The 21,972-nt window shown below is 48.4% G+C and overlaps 1 protein-coding gene across 1 annotated transcript in view; it reads left to right on the plus strand.

The window, feature by feature from the left end:
• Positions 1-635: 635 nt before the first annotated feature.
• The window catches only part of ADGRG4 (adhesion G protein-coupled receptor G4), a 127,448-nt gene continuing 106,111 nt past the window's right edge, over positions 636-21,972 (plus strand). The window contains exons 1-3 of the mRNA XM_075324871.1: positions 636-672; positions 883-1,476; positions 21,380-21,442. Coding sequence (XP_075180986.1) covers positions 636-672; positions 883-1,476; positions 21,380-21,442 — 694 coding nt within the window. The remainder of the gene's footprint in view (positions 673-882; positions 1,477-21,379; positions 21,443-21,972) is intronic.

Consider the following 21,972-nt stretch of genomic DNA (forward strand, 5'->3'; position numbering starts at 1 on the left):
TGCTGCCCCGGGCTTAGGCACCGACCGCCATTTTCTCTATCGTCATCCACCCAGGGCCCGCTCCGCCTGTGGGCAGCGATACCATCTCGGCTGCCATAACACCTGCCCCGGCGAGAAACCCTGCAGCGGTGGCTGCTCCCTGGCCGCATACTACAGGTGGCGTCATGACATACTTTCCCCAATAACCCCGCTTTCCCCACCGTTTACTGCATGCCTCGTGGCAACGGGGGCTCTTATATACAGCATGTTAGAATGCTGTATATAAAAGAGCTAACTGGTGGGGCTGCAGCTTATAGGGCGAAAAACTGGTGACAGGTTTCCTTTAAGTCTACCTTTAGTCTGAAAACCTATGAAACTAGGGTAGGACAGTTCAGGGGGTACCACTGCCAGGTTTATAAAGGCACCCACTATTATTAATAATCAACTCTTCTTCAGGTAGTGATCACCTCATAGGACTTCCTATTGCACTTCCTTCCAGTGGAAGAGCTATATTGTTAATTTTCATTTGGGATGATGGAAACCAAAGAATACTGACAGCAGAAATAATGGGAAGTCAGGGCGCAATTTGTGCAACCAAATGCTGTGACCTTCTATGGCCAGAAACCCCATGACTGCCAGTCATCTGTGACATACCCATGACAGGCCCAGATACAACTGATTTCAGCTATTCTGGTATTGAAAGCCTTGGTTATGGAGCATGAATATTTTATATTATGCTGCCTAATTTTTTTCTAAAAAAACCCCCCAAACAACTAAATAGCTACATTCTTGTGTATGTTACTTATTTCACAAAATTGTGCACTCAGTAATAAGAAATAATTTTTTCATATGTGTTATGTTGGCTTCAGTTCTTATGGAATTTTCCTTTTTCTGTATTTGCAGATACAAGATCATTTTGGAAGCACAAGGCACGTATTTATTCGAGAGGGGATATTGGACAACTCCCCTCTACTGGGATTCCAGATTTATCAGAATTTACAGTATGCGTGGATTTATTTTTTGACAATGATGCATCTTCAACGGCATTTTCTTACTGTGTTCAAAATGGAAAACCCCCTGAGATTAGTTTTAACCGATATATCAATATGTTTGATATATTCATCCTGGGAAAGTTTCATGTAGTAAATATAGGCTTGCAGAAAGGCGTTTGGCATACCGTATGTTTAACGTGGAAGAAACAAACCAATCGGCTGGAAGTTTACGTGAATCAGACAAGTGTCTTTAACACTACAACTGAGAAAAGAATGCTGAACGGCAATGGGAGCCTTGTTTTGGGGGCTGAACATACCAATAATGGAGGTCAGATTGATATAAATAAAATTAGCGCCATGTTTGGATTTCTATACAACTTCCAGATGTGGGACTATGCAATGTCTCCAGAACAGCTACTTAACTGTTTCAAAGGAAATTTAATCACCTGGACAAAAGAGGATTGGAAGTTTCCAAAATTGTCCGAGGACATAAAACTGCGCTGTGGTGAGTAATACATTCCCCGAGCATGAAAAAAGATCTATCATTAAGGCTACGTGCCCGCCCTGAGTTTTACTCGAGTTTTTGACGCTGCGTCTTTTCGCTGAGTCAAAAAAGCAGTGTCTTACCGTTCCAGCAAAGTGGATGGATTTGTGGAAATCTCCTGCTGCTTGTGCTTTTTTAAAGGGAACCTGTCACCAGAATTTTCGCTATTAAACTAAAAGTATCCCCTTCTGCAGCTCCTGGGCTGTATTCTAGAAAGGTTTATCTTGCTACTGACCCCCCTATCAGACCTAAATAACAACTTTATAAAATATTACCTTTTGCTATGGTAATGAGCTTTGCTGGCCCCGTGGGCGGGCTGTATTTCGTCAGTTATTCCCCCCCTCCTGCCGCGGTTCACCATCCCCCAGTGTTCATTTGCATAGATGAGGTCGGCGCCCTCATGTTCCGCAGTGCTCCTGGAGTCTTGCGCATGCGCAGTCAGTAGCACTACCGCGGGACTGAGCACTGTTTTCAAATCGCGAGCACCAGTGATGTTATTGCGCAGGTGCGAGATTATGGGCGGCTACTTGGATGACGCTGGTGATGACATTCACAGCGCCGCCCATAATCTTGCGCCTGCGCAATAACATCACCGGCGCTTGCGATTTGAAAACAGTGCTCAGTCCTGTGATAGTGCCACTGCGCATGTGCAAGACTTGGAGCACTGCGGAAAATGAGGGCTGCGGCCTCATCTATGTAAATGAACACTGGGGGACGGCAAACAGCGGCAGGAGGGGGAATAACTGACGAAATACAGCCCGCTCACGGGGCCAGCAAACCTCATTACCATAACAAAAGGTAATATTTTATAAAGTTGTTATTCAGGTCTGAAAGGGGGGCAGTAGCAAGATGAACCTTTCTAGAATGCAGCCCAGGAGCTGCAGAAGGGGATTCTTTTAGTTTAATAGTGAAAATTCTAGTGACAGTTTCCCGTTAACACTGTGTAAACTGACCCGAGCTGCGTATTTCCGAGCAACAGCATGTCAATTTCTCTTGAGGGCACGCTGAATTCTCTGTGCGGAATTTAACCCTAGACTTGCATTAGATGAGGCATAAAATAGGTAAAAAACCCGCACATACGTTTTCAATGTGTTTACATTGCAGAAACGCAACAAAAACATACATAATCCACACTTAATTATTTGAAAACCAGGAAGTTTCAAGAAAAAAAAACCAGCTTTATTTAAAGGATGGCACAGCAGAGACAAAAAAAAGCGCAGCATGAAAAAAAAAAAAAAATGCATGTAAATTAAGGTGCGGAGATGGAGTAGAAAATCTGCAGCATCAAAAACTCAACAGATACTAATCGTGGGATACATTCTCGATGTTGGGTGTGCACGTACATCCATTGGGTGTATGAAGAAGGCTCAGTCATATATGGTGGATGCTGGCTGTATTATATAGCTTGCATTTACCTCTAGAAGCAGAATTCAAAGTCAGTTCTGATTGCTGCTGTCTACCATTTAGATGCTGCTGACATTCACTGACATCAACATTTACTCGTAATTAATCTGTCAGGTGCTATATGCACCAGAAACAGGAGCAGTTCTGGGTGCATAGTTCTAATGCCAGGCTATAGTAGCATAGATAAAGGGATCTTTAGAAAAATTATTTCTAAAGATCCTTCATTATATGCTAATGAGCGCAGGGACTAGTCATAAGGGTGTTAGTTCCTGCACTCATTCCGTCCTCTTAGCATAGTAGCACGCCCAGAGGGGCGTGCTAACATGCTATTCAATGCCCATTGCCAGCGTCATTGTAGTGCCCCTGAAGCCATCAGGGAGCTATAAGGTACTGCATCCTCACTAGGATGCAGGGCCTACACCCCAGGGACACAGAAGACCAGTGTCGGTAACACACAAACACTCCAGGTAATCCCAGTTTTCCCCCAACGTTCCCCCATAGGATGGTACAAGGCTAGGGTTGGACCAATGGATGGCCGCCAAGAGGTGGAGCCAGTCCAGTCCACTAGTTAACCAGGTCGGAGGGGCAGACTGTGGACAGGCAGACAGTGGAGGGAGAAAGAGTTTGACAGTGAACGCGAGCAGACGCACTGACTAGCAGTGAACAGTAACCTGGTGCCCAGGAGGGTAGATGCCGGTGGAGTACGGTGGAGTACTCCTGGAAACACGCACCAATGGGGTACAGGACCCTAGGTCAGGCAGAAGATCCAGGCAGACCTGATAGCACCTGCACAGTGAGGGGACCATCAAGGACCTCACTGATCTTGAAGTCCGGAACTCAGTAGCAAAGGGAGAACTGGGGACAGGACCAGAGACTCCATCCCCACAGGGTTCACACTACCGTCATACGGACTGCAGTGGAAGACCGGCCTCGGATGACCAGTTACCACCAGAAAATGAGTAAAGAACCAGTTGCACTGAACCCCTTGAGTGGACTACCTTCTTCTGACACCCGTCACATCACGTACCCTCTTGGGCCCAGCCCTGCTTGTGAAGGGCCTTTCATCCAGGCTGCCATTAACACCAGCCCCAGTAGTGGACATTGTGCAGTGGCGGCTCCGTCCACATAGCCGCAACACCGCAAGTGGCGTCACGTGTGAACACTTTTCTAATCCCCTGTAAATACTACCCTTTTCAAAAAGGACCCATGGCATGGGACCGGGCAATGGCCACCAAAGTGAAATTACCAAGTTATACACCGCCTGGGACCGAGTACCCCATAACCCTGGGCGACACATCATCATCAGCGGTGACGCGCGTACCTGTCAGTTGCTACAGCTGCAGCCGCCAGGCACTGTGCATGATCAGGTCACCACACTTCCGTTCATGCGCACTATGAAGCCGGGTGTGTGTGTGCCGCCCCGCGACAGCCGACGGGCTGCTCGGACCCGGATCCATAGTGGCTCGAGGGGTCTCCAGATCCGAGGCGGGGCCGCGCAGCTACCCGGAATAAAAAGGGGAATGTTTTGGGTGGTGATTGGGTATAATGTTCGTGACACCACCCACAGTGAGTGGTAATGTGAGGGACCACCGCTGCCGTTTGGGGACACCCGGAGACTATGTGTGGCAGCTCGAGATGTTAACCCCTCCGTGGGCAGGGAGAGTGATGTCCCAGGGTCCGGTGATGGATGGAGTGGGGAACCCATCGGAAGTGAAGGGATATCGGGTACTCACACAGTCCAAAGTCACTGACGCTGACACCAGGTAAACCAAACTCTTGAATATTCTGCTCCCGCTGGGCGAGCACGCTGGGTCCGTGCCCCTTTGGTGTTGCTGGTTGGCCTGAAGCCTTGTTCCTTGGCACTGTGTGTCTGTCGTATGGATCACTTTCACGTGAAGTTACTCGGGTCCTGCTCACCTGCGTGCATAGCAGGGTGAGCTTGCTCTCACGGTTCATGCTTGGGATTTTCTGGACGGTTGTGGGAAGTCCTATCCCCCTCGTTGCGCTAGTACCCCGATTCTGGAGCGGGTGGGGAACGGTTCCTAAAGACTCCGTTCCCGTCGGGTGAATTACTGGGCTGCGTGAAGCTTCTTCCCAGCCTAGGGTCCGCGTACCTCGTCGTGCCCTGGCCCCTGCCCGGTTGTAGAACAAGGCAGCCGGCCCGCTCTCTATAGCAGCACTGTGCCCCCTGTCACTACCCCCTGCGACCGGGGTTCCAGCTCCTTCTGGCCAGGCCAACGTCTGGCACCTGGGACAGGTACAGGAGCCCAGCTCCGCAGCGTGACCTGTCCTGTCACCGCTGCTCACTCTTCACCACTCAACTCAAAATCTGCCCTGACATCTCTGCCCTCTCTTTTCCATCCCTCCATCTGTGTGGCCCTATTCCCCTCAGGCTGCCCAATGGGTCGCTGGTGGGTGTGGTGCAGAGTGTTCCTCAGGATTTTTGGTATACCTGTTGATAGCAACACCAAATTGACAGAACCCGTAACCAAGGAGGAGCGGGTACTATGCAGAAAGGCAGATTGCATGGCACCCTTGTGACGACCTGATAGGCCAGGGCATCACATGTGCATCCTGGGTTCTAGTGCACATGACTGGAAGTGCTGGGGATTTCTAATCATGCGCACTGCCCGGAGTCTGAGGCTGTAGCAACGGACAGCTACTTGCATCACCGCTGGTGATGACGCTGGCAGTAGGCATTGAATAGCTTGTTAGTACGCCCCTGTGGGTGTGTTACTGTGACGCCCTGGGCAACCCAGGGGTCACAGGTAACAACACCACACGCACCCCACATTCCCTGCAGGAACACCAAAGTCAAAACACAAATCCTTGTTGCCTTCCTCCAGGGGCTGATGTCCATACCAGGGGGTGGGCCAGGTGGTTGGCTCCGCCCACCGAGGAGTTCACAGCCCTGGAGGCGGGAAAACCAGGCAGTTTTAGTTGGTGAGTTCAAAGTGAGAGGAAGGAGAAGGAGGAAAGTGAGAGTAGTGACAGAGAAAGTGACAGTTGAAAAGCCTGAAGTTGGTCCGGGTGTGTGCCCCGGACTGAGACAGCAAGGTTGGCAGACGGCGGTGACCGTCTGCAGGAAAGGCTACTTGGAGGTTGCCGAAAGGACCGTGGACGGGTGGTGGCCCGGCGGTACCGGAGCGGTATACGAAGAGAAGCCAGCACCATTGGCAGGGGCCTTTCGGATCCCGGAAAGGCTAGGAGTCGCCGTGAATTTGCCAAATCAGTCAGTGAAGGGGACCTCTGGGTCTCCCAACAAGCAAGTCCCGATTGAAGGCAACAGTCCGACCGTTAAAGAGAGACACCGCCACCGCCAGGGCACCAGTTTCTCAGGGCCAGCGCCTGCGGGCAAGAGAGGGGCTCCTCCTGCTCATATCCAAGCTGGGGAGCGGGTTACCGGTGGGAACCCATCGCTACCAAAGAACCGTACTTAGGTGCAGGGAAGTGACCGTCACCGCTAACTGCAGGGAACATCAGCACCGTAGCCGTCCGAGGGACCCGTCCAACCAGCCGTTTGTTTACCGTGAACAGTGTCATCATCCTTTGGCTGAGTGAGTACCTCCGTGCCGTGCGGCACAGCGCTACCCCTGCGTCCCTGCACCTCCACAAGCCCCATAACCCGCCTGTCCACCATTCCAACCCCATCACTGGGCCCCGGGATCACCAAACCCCCCTACCCACGGAGGGGCAAATCAACAACTAGCTGCTCCATACCACCACTCCCGGGATCCCCAGACAGAGCAGCGGTGGTGTCCACACAATCACCACAACCGTGGGTGGCGTCACGGACAATAAATTATCCCAAAAACCAGACCCCTTTCACTCACGGGCGAGGAGCGCCGCTCGAGTCCCCGGGATTCAGCCCATCGCTCGAGCCACCGAGCAGCAGCAGGCCGCAGCAGCCGGACCCGAGCACTGGGAGAGCGCAGCATCCCCTCCTCCGCCCGCGACACTACCATGCTAAGAGGGCGGAATATGCCCAGGAACTAACACTCTTGCGACTAGTCGCTGGCCTCATTAGCATATCATAAAGGATCTTTAGAAATACTTTTTCTAAAGATCTCTTTATCTATGCTACTAGATACAGGGACGGTTAGGCAGGGATTAGCAATATGTACCCAGAACTGCTCGTGGTTCTGAGTACATATTGCACCTGACAGGTTCACTTTAAATGGTCCATTTGCATGTGAGGGCTAATCAAGGATGCCAAGACTGTGGGATGCTGATGGGTTACCCTACCAGTTGGGGGCCTACTGAAGGCTCTTTTCATGGTACTTCCATGAAGTCCAAATACACCTAGAAAAAAAAAAGTGAAAAGCTTGAACAGAACCTCCTGCATTTTGTGTATAAAAATGGTTACGAGAGCAGGAAGAGATGACGTTAGAGTAAAAAAGTGGATTAGACATTAAAATACTCAGTGATCCCATTAGGACAGGGGCGGGCAATTAAATTTCTCATGGGGCCGCATGAGAACTTGGGATCCTTTTAGAGGGCCAGACTGATATACTTAACTCAATTCTACCCAATACTGTATATATATATATATATATGCGGGGTTGGGGTCCCCCAGGACTAAAAAGATTCTGTGACTCAAATAGTCCGATTCCAACAGCTTTATTGTCCTCGCTGTACATTTAAATTCACCTGGAACACAGCCGGGTTATGCACCGTCCATACGGGTCACCGGCACACAGGCACCCCTTGCCGTAGGAGACGGTCTTACGATGCCCCGTTCGGCTGTTCCAGGAGGGTCCACAAACTTATAAGCGCCCCACGCCGGCCTGGAGCTTTTCCAGGCTTCCGGCTCTGCAGCTTACAGAGCAGACTCTATTACAAGTTCATAGTGGAAGTTAACCACTTTCCTTACTCTCTGGCACCTGCCAGCAGACACCTCTAGCTGAGGTTCCTTCTCGGCCCCAGGGCCCTCTGCAGACCCCTGGGTCTGGGTCTCCTCCAGGAGAGGTTCGGCCTTACAGCCCTAGTCTGGCTGCACTCACCTCAGTCTGAATATCTGAGTCCTGTGCTCAACCTCCACACAGGATGCTCCATGCAGAGCTCTCGGCTCTGCTCTCACTCTCGTTTCCAGTCCACACACTAGACATCTAGAGCCAGTCTCTCTCTAGACTGCCCTAGACACACTCCACCCAGGTTCAGAGACAGGATTGCTTTAACCCCTGGAGCCACACCCACAGGTGGTAAGGAGTGTGTAATCAGCATCACACACCCTTCCATGGCTCTGCATGTAATGCAATCCTGTGGAACCACAGGTCCCAGCCAACTTCACATTGCAGAGCACCCACGCTTCTGCAAAACATACCGGCCCTTTGTAATACAGCCGGTTGATACCTCACAATATATATATATATATATATATATATATATATATATATATATACATATATATATATATATATATATATATATATATATATTTTTTATATATATATATATATATTTATATATATATATATATATATATATACACACACACACTACATCATTATATACTGCCCCTGTAATGCACTACATCTCTATATACTGCCCCTGTAATACACTACAGCACTATATACTGCCCCTGTAATACATTACAGCACTATATACTGCTATACTGCCCCTGTAATACACTACAGCACTATATATTGCCCCTGTAATACACTACAGCACTATATACTGCCCCTGTAATACATTACAGCACTATATACTGCCCCTGTAATACACTACAGCACTATATACTGCCCCTGTAATACATTACAGCACTATATACTGCCCCTGTAATACATTACAGCACTATATACTGCCCCTGTAATACATTACAGCACTATATACTGCCCCTGTAATACATTACAGCACTATATACTGCCCCTGTAATACACTACAGCACTATATACTGCCCCTGTAATACACTACAGCACTATATACTGCCCCTGTAATACACTACATCTCTATATACTGCCCCTGTAATACACTACAGCACTACATACTGCCCCTGTAATACACTACAGCACTATATACTGTATTGTAATACACTACAGCACTATATACTGCCCCTGTAATACACTACAGCACTATATACTGCCCCTGTAATACACTACAGCACTATATACTGCCCCTGTAATACACTACAGCACTATATACTACCCCTGTAATACACTACAGCACTATATACTGCCCCTGTAATACACTACAGCACTATATACTGCCCCTGTAATACACTACAGCACTATATACTGTTAGGGCAAGGTGGAAGGGCAGACCCAGGAGGTGGATCCACTGGGCCGAACTCCTTGATGATGGTAAGGGGTCCGGTAGCTGGAGCACTACAGGTAGCAGGGCAGTCCGTGCACAAGAGTATAATGGAGAAGTCCCTGGGACCACGGAGTCACTGATGGTAGTCCGGGTGACGGAGCTCAGGTTCGGAAGCCGAGATGATGTCAGGCGGAGTCCGGAACCGTTGGAGCGAGATGACGGGTCACCACAGGGGTCAGAGATGGTACGGACTGTCAGGATGGCAGATAGGCAGCGTTCGGGGAGCGGGATTCGGCAGAACCGGATGGCGAGGCAGGATCGGCTCTAGAAGAGAGATACGTAAGTATGGCAAAGAGACACAAGGAGACCTGACTCCTAGCTTGGGAAACACGAAGATCAGGCCCCGCCCACTTGGACATTCAACCCCTTTATACCCTGAACCTGTGTGCTTCATTTCCTGTCAATGGACGCTGGCCCTTTAAGAAAGGGTCAATGACCGCGCGCGCGCCCTAATGCGCATGCGCGCGGCCCGGGTGCCAGAAGCCAGAGCAGGAAGCTGGGAGGAGGAAGCAGCAGAGCCGGGCTGGGGCTGAGACGCCGACGGGCGCCGGGAGCGGGGACCAGAACGCCTAGGAAGCGCCGGCAATGGATGCTGGAGAGTGGGGAGCGGCGGAGACCGGACTGAAGAACCGGGGAGCGAGCCAGGGGAGCCGGGGAGCGTGACAGGTGAGCCGGGGAGCAGCGCAGGGGACCCGGGGAGCGTGACAGTACCCCCCCCTACGCCCCCCTCCCCGCAACCGGGACAGGAAGGCACGGATCAGCGGAGTACCCACATTCTCCCGGGGCTCCCAGGACCTATCCTCAGGACCATACCCTGCCCAGTCCACCAGGAAGAACTGTCGACCCCGTACGGTCTTCATGGCCACGATATCCCTTACCGCATAGATGTCGTCATCGGCAATAGGAGGAGGAGCCGAACTGGCAGCAGCGGAGAAGGGACCAAGGACAACCGGCTTGAGCAGGGAGACGTGGAAGGAGTTGGGTATCCTCATCGTGGCCGGGAGCTGTAGCTTGTAGGAGACCTCATTGATCTTGCTGAGGACTTTAAACGGCCCGATGTAGCGAGGACCCAGCTTGTAGGATGGTATCTTCAATCGGACGTACTTGGAAGCAAGCCAGACTAGATCTCCAGGAGAGAAACACGGAGGGTCCAGACGTCTCTTGTCTGCATGTCTCTTCATCCGCAGGGAAGCACGCCCAAGGGACGCCTTGACAGAGTCCCAAATGGTTGCAAAGTCACGGGCTACAGCATCAGCAGCAGGGACATCCGAAGAAGGAGATACAGGCAATGGGACAAAGGGCTGAAGTCCATAAACGACATGAAAGGGAGAGCTGGAGGAGGACTCACTGACGTGGTGGTTATGGGAGAATTCAGCCCAAGGAAGAAGCGTGGACCAGTCGTCGTGATGGGCGTTGACGTAGTGTCGTAAGAAGGAGGTCAAGATTTGATTGACCCTTTCCACTTGGCCATTAGACTGAGGATGGTAGGCAGAAGAAAAGTCCAGAGTCACTCCCAGATGTTTGCAGAGAGCCCTCCAGAAGCGGGAGGTGAACTGAGTTCCTCTGTCGGACACGATGTGTGATGGAAAGCCATGCAAGCGGAAGATGTGATGTATATAGGCGTCCGCGAGTTCCTGAGCAGAGGGCAGTCCTGCCATAGGGACGAAATGAGCCATTTTAGAGAACCGATCCACCACGACCCATATGACTGTGTGTCCGGAGGACAATGGCAAGTCCGTAATAAAGTCCATTGCAATGTGTTGCCACGGAACTGAGGGTATAGGCAGAGGCAGAAGACGGCCATATGGCAGGTGTTTGGGCGTCTTGTTCCTGCCACAAGAGGAGCAGGCAGAGACAAAAGCAGCGACGTCCGTGCGAAGGGATGGCCACCAGTAATGACGTACAATCGCACTCCATGTTCTCTTTTGACCAGCATGACCGGCTGTTTTCGAGGCATGGCCCCAGTGTAACACTTTTTGCCTATCAGTCTCAGAGACATAGGTTTTCCCGGGCGGTATCTGGGCCAGGGTGACAGGAGCCACTGGAATGATTTTACTAGGACAGATGATGGGCTGGGATGTCTCCTCCTCCTGCTCCATGGGCATGAAAGACCTGGACAAGGCATCAGCGCGTACATTCTTGTCCGCGGGTCGGAAATGGAGCTGGAAATCGAACCTGGCAAAGAACAAGGACCACCTGGCTTGCCGTGGGTTCAGTCACTGAGCGGACCGCAGGTATTCCAGGTTCTTGTGGTCCGTGTAAATGATTACGGGGTACACTGCTCCTTCCAGAAGGTAGCGCCATTCCTCCAGAGCCAGTTTTACTGCCAATAGCTCTCGGTCACCGATGGTGTAGTTGCGTTCAGGCGCTGAGAAGCTCTTGGAGAAGAAACCGCAAGTCACCATCTTCCCGGAGGAGGACTTCTGCATGAGCACTGCTCCGGCTCCCGAGGAGGAGGCATCCACCTCCAAGGTGAACTGGCGGTTTAACTCTGGACGGTGGAGCACAGGAGAGGAGGCAAATGCCCGCTTCAGGGAGCCAAACGCGGCGTCGGCCGCAGGTGACCAGTCCTTTGGATTAGCCTCCTTCTTGGTCAAGGCGGAGAGAGGAGCGGTCAGAGCAGAGAAGTGAGGAATGAACTGGCGGTAGTAGTTGGCGAATCCCAGAAAGCGTTGGATTGCCTTCAGTCCAGAAGGAGGAGGCCAGTTGAGAATGGAGGAGACCTTCTTTGGATCCATCTGCAGTCCGGTATCGGAGATGATGTAACCCAGGAAGGGGAGAGAAGACTGCTCAAAGACACACTTGTCATACTTGGCGTACAGACGATTCTCTCTCAGTCTTTGTAGAACCAGCTGCACGTTCTCTCTGTGGGTCTGGAGATCCGGAGAGAAGACAAGGATATCATCCAGATACACCACCACACAGACGTAAAGAAGGTCCCGGAAAACGTCGTTCACCAATTCTTGAAAGACTGCTGGTGCGTTACACAGGCCGAAGGGCATCACGCAGTATTCATAGTGCCCATCGCGAGTATTGAACGCGGTCTTCCATTCGTCCCCAGAGCGGATGCGGACCAGGTTGTAGGCACCTCGAAGGTCCAATTTGGTGAACACACGAGCTCCTCTAAGCCGGTCAAACAATTCGGGGATGAGCGGCAGAGGGTACTTGTTTTTTACGGTGATTTGGTTCAATCCCCGGTAGTCTATACATGGGCGTAGGTCGCCCTCTTTCTTCTTAACGAAGAAGAAGCCTGCTCCAGCAGGAGAGGAGGATCTCCGAATGAATCCCCTTGCCAGGCTCTCTGTGATGTAAGTAGACATGGCCCTTGTTTCGGCTGGAGACAATGGATATATCCGTCCTCGAGGTGGTGTTGTTCCCGGGAGCAGGTCGATGGCACAATCGTACGGACGATGTGGCGGAAGTACCTCAGATTCCTTTTTATCAAAGACGTCCGCGAAGGACCAATAGGCCGAGGGCAGTCCCGGTAGGTTCTCTGGAACCGGAGGTCGTCGGATGGGTTGTATGGTCTTCAGACAGTTCTCATGGCACGAAGAGCCCCATCGGGTGATTTCACCAGTGCCCCAGCTGACTGATGGCTCGTGTGTCCGTCCGTAACCAGGGAAGTCCCAGCAGGATTTGATGGGACATGTGTGGAAGGACGTAGAGAGCGATGTTCTCGGTGTGCAGGGCACCGATACGCAGTTCGACCGGCCTGGTGATCCAGGAGATGGTGTCAGAGAGGGGTCTCCCATCCACAGAGGCAATCACGAGGGGTTTGTCGAGTGGAGTAACAGGCACCTGGTACTTGTCCACCGTGGCCTGCTGGATGAAATTGCCTGCTGCCCCAGAATCGAGGTACGCCTCAGCCGTGAACCGCGTCTCTCCCGTTGTCACTTGCACAGTCCACGTAACCGGGTCTGAGAGAGTCCCAGCACCTAGGGTGGCCTCTCCTACCAACCCTAGGCTTTGGAGTTTCCCGGCCTCTCTGGACAGGAGCGTAGCAGGTGTGTGCCCTCTCCGCAGTAGAAGCAGAGGCCCTTGGCGAGCCGCTCTGCTCGACGTTGTTCAGACTGCCGCACACGGTCGATCTGCATGGGCTCGTGGACGGAGACACCAGATGCCGTTGACTGTAGTATGGCAGGCTTCTGCGGAGGAGAGGAATGCCGTACCGGACGTCTCTCACGGGACACCTCTTTGGATCGCTCCTGAAAGCGGATGTCCACTCGAGTCGCTAGGGTAATCAGGGCATCCAGGGTGGATGGTACGTCACGACCAGCCAGCTCATCTTTAATTCGACCCGAGAGTCCTTCCCAGAAGGCGGCAGTTAGGGCCTCGTTGTTCCAGCCAAGTTCCGAAGCCAAGGTGCGAAAACGGATTGCGTATTGACCCACCGTCAGAGTCCCCTGACGTAACCGGAGAAGAGATGAAGCAGACGCGGAGGCGCGTCCGGGCTCGTCAAAGGTGCCACGGAATGCCTGCAGGAACTCCTGGATGTTCGTGGTCACAGGATCCTCCTTCTCCCACAAGGGGTTCATCCACGCCAGTGCCTCACCCTCTAGATGGGACATGATGAAGGCGACCTTGGCTTGGTCGGAGGCAAACAAATGCGGCAGCTGCGTGAAATGGAGGGAGCATTGGTTTATGAAACCCCTGCAGGTCTTGGGATCTCCGGCGTACCGGGGTGGTGAAGCCAAACGAAGTCTGGAAGCATCCGAAGAGGCTGCCACGGGGGCTGGAGCCGTGGATTGGCTAGTGGAAGCCCGAGATGCTGAAGATGTAATTGACGCTTGTAGCGTGTTCAGGCGGGCGTCCACCGAAGTCATGAAGTTCAGCATGCGGGTCTGGGTCTCACGCTGGCATTGGAGTTCCTCCTGCAAGGCCGCTAGTGCTTCAGCGGGATCCATGGCCTGATCTTACTGTTAGGGCCAGGTGGAAGGGCAGACCCAGGAGGTGGATCCACTGGGCCGAACTCCTTGATGATGGTAAGGGGTCCGGTAGCTGGAGCACTACAGGTAGCAGGGCAGTCCGTGCACAAGAGTATAATGGAGAAGTCCCTGGGACCACGGAGTCACTGATGGTAGTCCGGGTGACGGAGCTCAGGTTCGGAAGCCGAGATGATGTCAGGCGGAGTCCGGAACCGTTGGAGCGAGATGACGGGTCACCACAGGGGTCAGAGATGGTACGGACTGTCAGGATGGCAGATAGGCAGCGTTCGGGGAGCGGGATTCGGCAGAACCGGATGGCGAGGCAGGATCGGCTCTAGAAGAGAGATACGTAAGTATGGCAAAGAGACACAAGGAGACCTGACTCCTAGCTTGGGAAACACGAAGATCAGGCCCCGCCCACTTGGACATTCAACCCCTTTATACCCTGAACCTGTGTGCTTCATTTCCTGTCAATGGACGCTGGCCCTTTAAGAAAGGGTCAATAACCGCGCGCGCGCCCTAATGCGCATGCGCGCGGCCCGGGTGCCAGAAGCCAGAGCAGGAAGCTGGGAGGAGGAAGCAGCAGAGCCGGGCTGGGGCTGAGACGCCGACGGGCGCCGGGAGCGGGGACCAGAACGCCTAGGAAGCGCCGGCAATGGATGCTGGAGAGTGGGGAGCGGCGGAGACCGGACTGAAGAACCGGGGAGCGAGCCAGGGGAGCCGGGGAGCGTGACAGGTGAGCCGGGGAGCAGCGCAGGGGACCCGGGGAGCGTGACATATACTGCCCCTGTAATACACTACAGCACTATATACTGCCCCTGTAATACACTACAGCACTATATACTGCCCCTGTAATACACTACAGCACTATATACTGCCCCTGTAATACACTACATCTCTATATACTGCCCCTGTAATACACTACATCTCTATATACTGCCCCTGTAATATACTACAGCACTATATACTGCCCCTGTAATACACTACAGCACTATATACTGCCCCTGTAATACACTACAGCACTATATACTGCCCCTGTAATACACTACAGCACTATATACTGCCCCTGTAATACACTACAGCACTATATACTGCCCCTGTAATACACTACAGCACTATATACTGCCCCTGTAATACACTACAGCACTATATACTGCCCCTGTAATACATTACAGCACTATATACTGCCCCTGTAATACACTACAACACTATATACTGCCCCTGTAATACACTACAGCACTATATACTGCCCCTGTAATACACTATATCACTATATACTGCCCCTGTAATACATTACATCACTATATACTGCCCCTGTAATACATTACATCACTATATACTGCCCCTGTAATACATTACATCTCTATATACTGCCCCTGTAATACATTACATCACTATATACTGCACCTGTAATACATTACATCACTATATACTGCACCTGTAATGCATTACAGCACTATATACTGCACCTGTAATACATTACATCACTATATACTGCCCCTGTAATGCATTACAGCACTATATACTGCCCCTGCAAAACTACATCATTACATTCCCATATACTACATCACTACACCCAAATATTACACCAGTTTTAAATTTATGGTGAAGAATCTACAAGTGGGACACAATTGTGAAGGTGAACGACAATTATTGCTTATTTTAAACTTTTATAAGAAAATAATAAACTGAAAATTGGGGCATGCAATATTATTCGGCCCCTTTACTTTCAGTGCAGCAAACTCACTTCAGAAGTTCATTGAGGATCTCTGAATGATCTAATGTTGTCCTAAATGACTGATGATGATAAATATAAGCCACCTGTGTGTAATCAAGTCTACGTATAAATGCACCTGCTCTGTGATAGTCTCAGTGTTCTGTTTAAAGCACAGATAGCATCATGAAGACCAAGGAACACAACAGGCAGGTCCGCGATACTGTTGTGAAGTTTAAAAGCTGGATTTGGTTACAAAAGACTTCCACAACTTTAAACATTCCAAGAAGCACTGTGCAAGCGATCATATTGAAATGGAAGGAGATATCATACCACTGCAAATCTACCAAGACCCGGCTGTCCATCCATTCATCTCAAACAAAGAGAAGACTGATCAGAGATGCAGCCAAGAGGCCAATGATCACTCTGGATGCCCCTTAAACACTGTATGATTCCCCCACAGTGAATTCCTGCACAGTATGATGACCCATATAATAATATTCTCCATATAACACACCCTGCATAGACCTCTATATATAATGTATCCCCCATAGTCCTCCATATAGTATAATGCAAAGCCCATAGTCCTCCATATAGTATAATGTACTTCCATATATAATGCACAGCCCAAAGTCCTCCATATAGTATAATGTAAAACTTATAGTCCTCTATATAGCATAATGAACCCATAGTCATTCATATAGTATAATGCACCTTCATATAGTATAATGTACAGTTCATTGTCGTCCATATAGTATATTGCACCTCCAAATAGTATAATGCACAACCCATAGTCCTTTATATAGTGTAATGCACAACCCATAGTAATTAATATAGTATAATGCACAGTCCATAGTAATTCATATAGTATAATGCACAAACCATAGTAATTCATATAGTATAATGCACAACCCATAGTAATTCATATAGTATAATGCACAACCTATAGTAATTCATATAATGCACAGCCCATAGTCCTTCATATAGTATAATGCACCCTAAAGTCCTTCATATAGTATAATGCACTCCATAGTCCTTCATATAGTATAACACACAGCCCATAATCCTTCATATAGTATAATGCACCCTAAAGTCCTTCATATAGTATAATGCACTCCATAGTCCTTCATATAGTATAACACACAGCCCATAATCCTTCATATAGTATAATGCACAGTCCAAAGTCAATCATATAGTATAATGCACACTCCATAGTCCTTCATATAGTATAATGCACACTCCATAGTCCTTCATATAGTATAATGCACACTCCATAGTCCTTCATATAGTATAATGCACAGTCCATAGTCCTTCATATAGTATAATGTACAGCCCATAGTCACGCATGTATTATTATGGCCACCGTGTATTCACTAATTTAAAATAAATAAATTCTCACGTTTCCTTGGCCCCCCGCTGCTCTGGTCTCAGCAGGGTGTGTTCTGAATTGAAGTCATCGCACCCTCTACGTTGAACTCTCAGATCTCATGTAGTGAGGAAGGATAAAAGAGGGAGCGGGCAGTGGAACTTTCTTTCTTTCATCATTGCTTTCAATTGTTTAGGCATCCATGATGCCAGTATAGTTGAAAGTGTGATGATGGGTGGGAGGAGGGCCCGGTGTCGGCACTGGCACCTGGCGCCCCTCAACTCACGGGCCCCGTAGTGGCTGTGGTCTGCCATCATTGGCGGTACACCACTGGTCAAGAGGCTTAGATACTTTTTTGGGTAGAGAAAGTAACTACTTTGGAGAGATGGAGGGAAATAAAATAGAGCTGTAAGAATTTTAAAGCTTTTAATTTTCCATATCAGAAGCATATAATGAACTATAGAAATGAGCCTAGAGTGTGGTAAAAATAATGCAGATCTGATACATGGCCTGGGGGGGGGGCCTGATATGTATCTCTCCAGAGAGACACTTAAGGGGGCTCTACACGCTATGATATCGCTAGCGAGCGTACCCGCCCCCGTCGTTTGTGCGTCACGGCCAAATTGCTGCCCGTGGCGCACAATATCGTTAGTCCCCGTCACACGTACTTACCTGCTTAGCGACGTCGCTGTGGCCGGCGAACCACCTCCTTTCTAAGGGGGCGGTTCGTGCGGTGTCACAGCGACGTCACACAGCAGCTGTCCAATAGAAACGGATAGGCGAAGAGCAGCCGAAAGCAAGTGACGCCCACCTAGTTGCCGGAGGACGCAGGTAAGGTGTTGTTCCTGGGGTGTCACACTTAGCGATGTGTGCTGCCTCAGGAACGACGAAGAACCTGCATCCAGAACGAGCAACGATATTTGGGATTAGAACGACGTGTCAACAGTCAACGATTAGGTGAGTATTTTTGATGGTTAGCGGTCACTCGTACGTTTCACACGCAACGACATCGCTAACAAAGCCAGATGTGCGTCACAAATTCCGTGACCCCAACGACATCTCGTTAGCGATGTCATTGCGTGTAAAGCCCCCTTTAGAATATTTGCTTAACGCAAAAATACATTTTGATGAAGGAATTTTAAATATTAAGACAACAAAAAAATCAGCATTTTCAGGATTTTGTACACTCAGTAGTGTTAGTGATCAAAAATCTATGCAATTATTAACAGACATCAATGGATAAAGGTTTGGAAGGGAACCCCATCATGAGGGTCCAGTGTTTTATTGGTTCCAGGTAATAAGAACATGTGTTATATTTTATATGAATAATTACATTTTATGCTAAAAAAAAGGTTTTGGCAGCACACACCAATAATTACGCCATAACAGATGGAATCCTTAATATTTCATAAATTGCAAATGATCTGGAATCCCTAAAAATTCACATAAAATGCTCCCAAGTGGAAGGTGGCAGGAAATCTTACATTTTTATTATTTTCAGCTGTATAGTCCTCATTTAACGCTACCATTCAGTTCCCAGTTAAAGGAAAGGTGTCGTCAAAAAAAAAAAAATCAATAACTGAAAAAATGTAAAGTATTAATCTTTTAATGTCTTGTTTAAATATTATTATTTGTTTTTAATTGAGCAAAATAAAAAAAAAATAACCCCTTCACGACCGACCGATTTTGCGCTTTCCGTTTTTTTTTCCCTGCTACCCTCCTTCCGAGATCCGTAACTTTTTTTATTTTTCCGTCGATATAGCCTTGTGAGGGCTTGCTTTTTGTGGAATGAGTTGTACTTTTAAATGAAACAATGAGTTTTACCATATAGTGTACTGGAAAACAGCAAAGTAATTCCAAATGCGGAAAAATTGCAAAACAAGTGCAATTGCACGATTGTGGGATATTTAATTCACCAAGTTCACTATATGGTAAAACTGCTGTGTCAGTGTGATGCCTCAAGTCAGTACAAGTTAGTAGACACCAAACATATATAGGTTTACTTTTATCTAAATTGTTAAAAAAAATCAGAAATTTGTCAAAAAAAAGTGGTGCACGCCATTTTCCGCGACCTGTAGAGTTCTCATTTTTCGGGATGTATAGCTCAGTGATGGCTTATTTTTTGCATTGCGACATTTTAAACAGTCCCATTTTTGCGAAGATGCAACGTTTTGATCTCCTGTTATTGCATTTTGCGCAAAATTTGAGGCAACCAAAAAATGTAATTTTGGCATTTGGAATTTGTTTGCCGTTACGCTGTTTACCGATCAGATTAATTGATTTTATATTTTGATAGATCGGGCATTTCTGAATGCGGCAATACCAAATATGTGTATATTTTTTAATTTTTTAACGCTTTAATTTTCACTGCGGTGAATGGGGGGTGATTAGAACTTTTTTTTTTTTTTTTTTTTTAATTTTTCAAAACTTTTTTGTTTTATTTTACTAGTACCCCTAAAAGGATCAGCAGTCTTGCTAGTCGGCCACATTAGCATGTTAGCATGCCCCTGTGCTAACATGCTAATGGGGCCAACTAGCAAGGGAATCAACGCCCCTTGGGACTAGTCCCTGAGCTCATTAGCCTACGCTAAAAGATCTTTAGAAATACTTTTTCTAAAGATCTCATTATCTATGCTTCCAGATACAGGGACAGGTAGGCAGGGAATAGCAGTATGCACCCAGAACTGCTCGCGGTTCTGGGTGGTTATTGTACCTGACAGGTTCCCTTTAAGGTCAGGACTTTGACTGGGCCACTCCAAAGTCCTAACTTTGTTTTTCTTAAGCCATGAAAAAACGCCGACTTGCTGGTGTATTTCGGATCACTGTCCTGCTGGATAACCCGAGTGCGCTTACGTTCAGGTCACAAACAGCTGTTTTTAATCGTGGACTCTTTTATGTAGATACCTGTGCCCTATTATGTTGTAATGTGATTTTTCCTGATGAAGACGTTGTAACACCTTGAATCGTGTAGAAAATAAACTGCAAGAATCATCTGTCTCCTGCATACTTTCACCAGCCAATTTCAGCAGCGATAGAAGTCGCACTTTATTTCCCATTTCTCCTGTCTAATCCCTTGTGTAACCTACAGCAGCTGACATACCTTTGAAGTTGTTGTGTGCTACACAACCAAATCTTGTGAGCACATTCACCTCATCTATATGCTATTGTAGTACGTGTGGAGACATGAGGGTTAGTGGATGCTCTCGTCCGCTGACCTGGCTGTCTTCAGAAAGACTGCATGGACCAGGGCTCATCCCACTGAATGCCCGCACTCCTTCCCTGTGGGCAGAACACTACTCAGACAACAGACGTGAGGGAACCACACATTGGTAAGACTTTATTGGTTCACCAACAGGTACAAACAATGTACATCCCCAGCAAGAACACAAGATGGTACAAGTGACAGAGCCTCAACCTTCCGGTGGCCCACCATGGATTAGAATGTTTTTGACTTTGAGGCTTCCGGGGCCAACTATCCCAGCCAACAGTACCCCAATTTTGGCAGGCACCCACTGAGAGGAGATATCGGCAAGCTTAGGAAGCTGACCAGACACAGCAAGGTATGTAGCCAGGAGATCAAATTGTCCCAACCTGGGTTCTCCAAGTGAATTTGAGGGCTTACCGTTAAGCAGTGAAGCAGCTCTGTGATCCTTTAGCTGGAACCATAGATCCTAGGCTGGAATCCTGTAGAATGAATCTTGAAGCAGTTCTTTGATCTTCCAGCTGGAACCAAAGCTCCTAGGCTGAGGTCATGTGGAATCTCCTACTGGTGACAGAAGCAAGGCCCTTTTATATCACTCAGTTTTGGCTATTCAGGGTATTGGGTCTTACAGGATTGGTTGAAGATAGCTGCTCTTTCATTGGTCGCTAGTTTAATCCGACTGCATAATTTTATGCATTATATAGTCAAAGGGGCTGAAGCAATACACACTTAACAGACAATCCGGATTTAACAGATAGTGCTCCGATTATTCTGAAATGAGACAATGGCTAACTTCCCTTGAATTAACAAACAAAGGAATCATACACCTGGCCTAATTAAGAATAGTTCACGTGTCTAATCGTATATTTGATTTATAGATTCTGCTCATTTATATATAAAACTTTTTTTTTTGCTAACTTTTAATTTATTTTTCCTTATAGCTGCAAATGCAGCAATTACACCAACCACGAAAGCAAGTACAACGACTCTGACCACAACTCTAGGTATGTATCATCTGCATGTTGCCCTTTATTCAAATATTTGATAGCTGCCATAGGTTTGACCTTATTTTAGGTTTTTCATGGTGGTCCACCATAGCTTGAAGCTCTTGGACCTCAATGCAAAATCTATAATATAACCCCCCTAACTATCATATGTTATTAATTGCACATTATACTTATTGACCAGGCTATAAGTATCTTGGAAAAAGCTATGTGAATGTGAATTAACTCTTCTCCAAGAGGCAGATAACTGGCCATCTAATGCCGCCATGTCCTGCCCCTTTTGATAGCCTTACTTCATGACTTAGGATATCTACTAAACCACAGTCTACTTCTAAAGAAAAAGATCTGCATAGGCAGACATAGCAAGGCCTGTTCAAGGGTCGATCATTAACCTTTTGGGGTAGCTGCATTCAGTATATGGCAGTAATGGTCGTCTCTCTGTCTTTAAAGACTAGTGACAGGTTCAGGACTAGAGTCACTCATTACCATCTTAGGCTCTATATATGTAGTTTCATTTCCTTTGGGACCTA

Source organism: Anomaloglossus baeobatrachus, chromosome 9, assembly GCF_048569485.1.
Source record: "Anomaloglossus baeobatrachus isolate aAnoBae1 chromosome 9, aAnoBae1.hap1, whole genome shotgun sequence".
NCBI lineage: Eukaryota > Metazoa > Chordata > Amphibia > Anura > Aromobatidae > Anomaloglossus > Anomaloglossus baeobatrachus.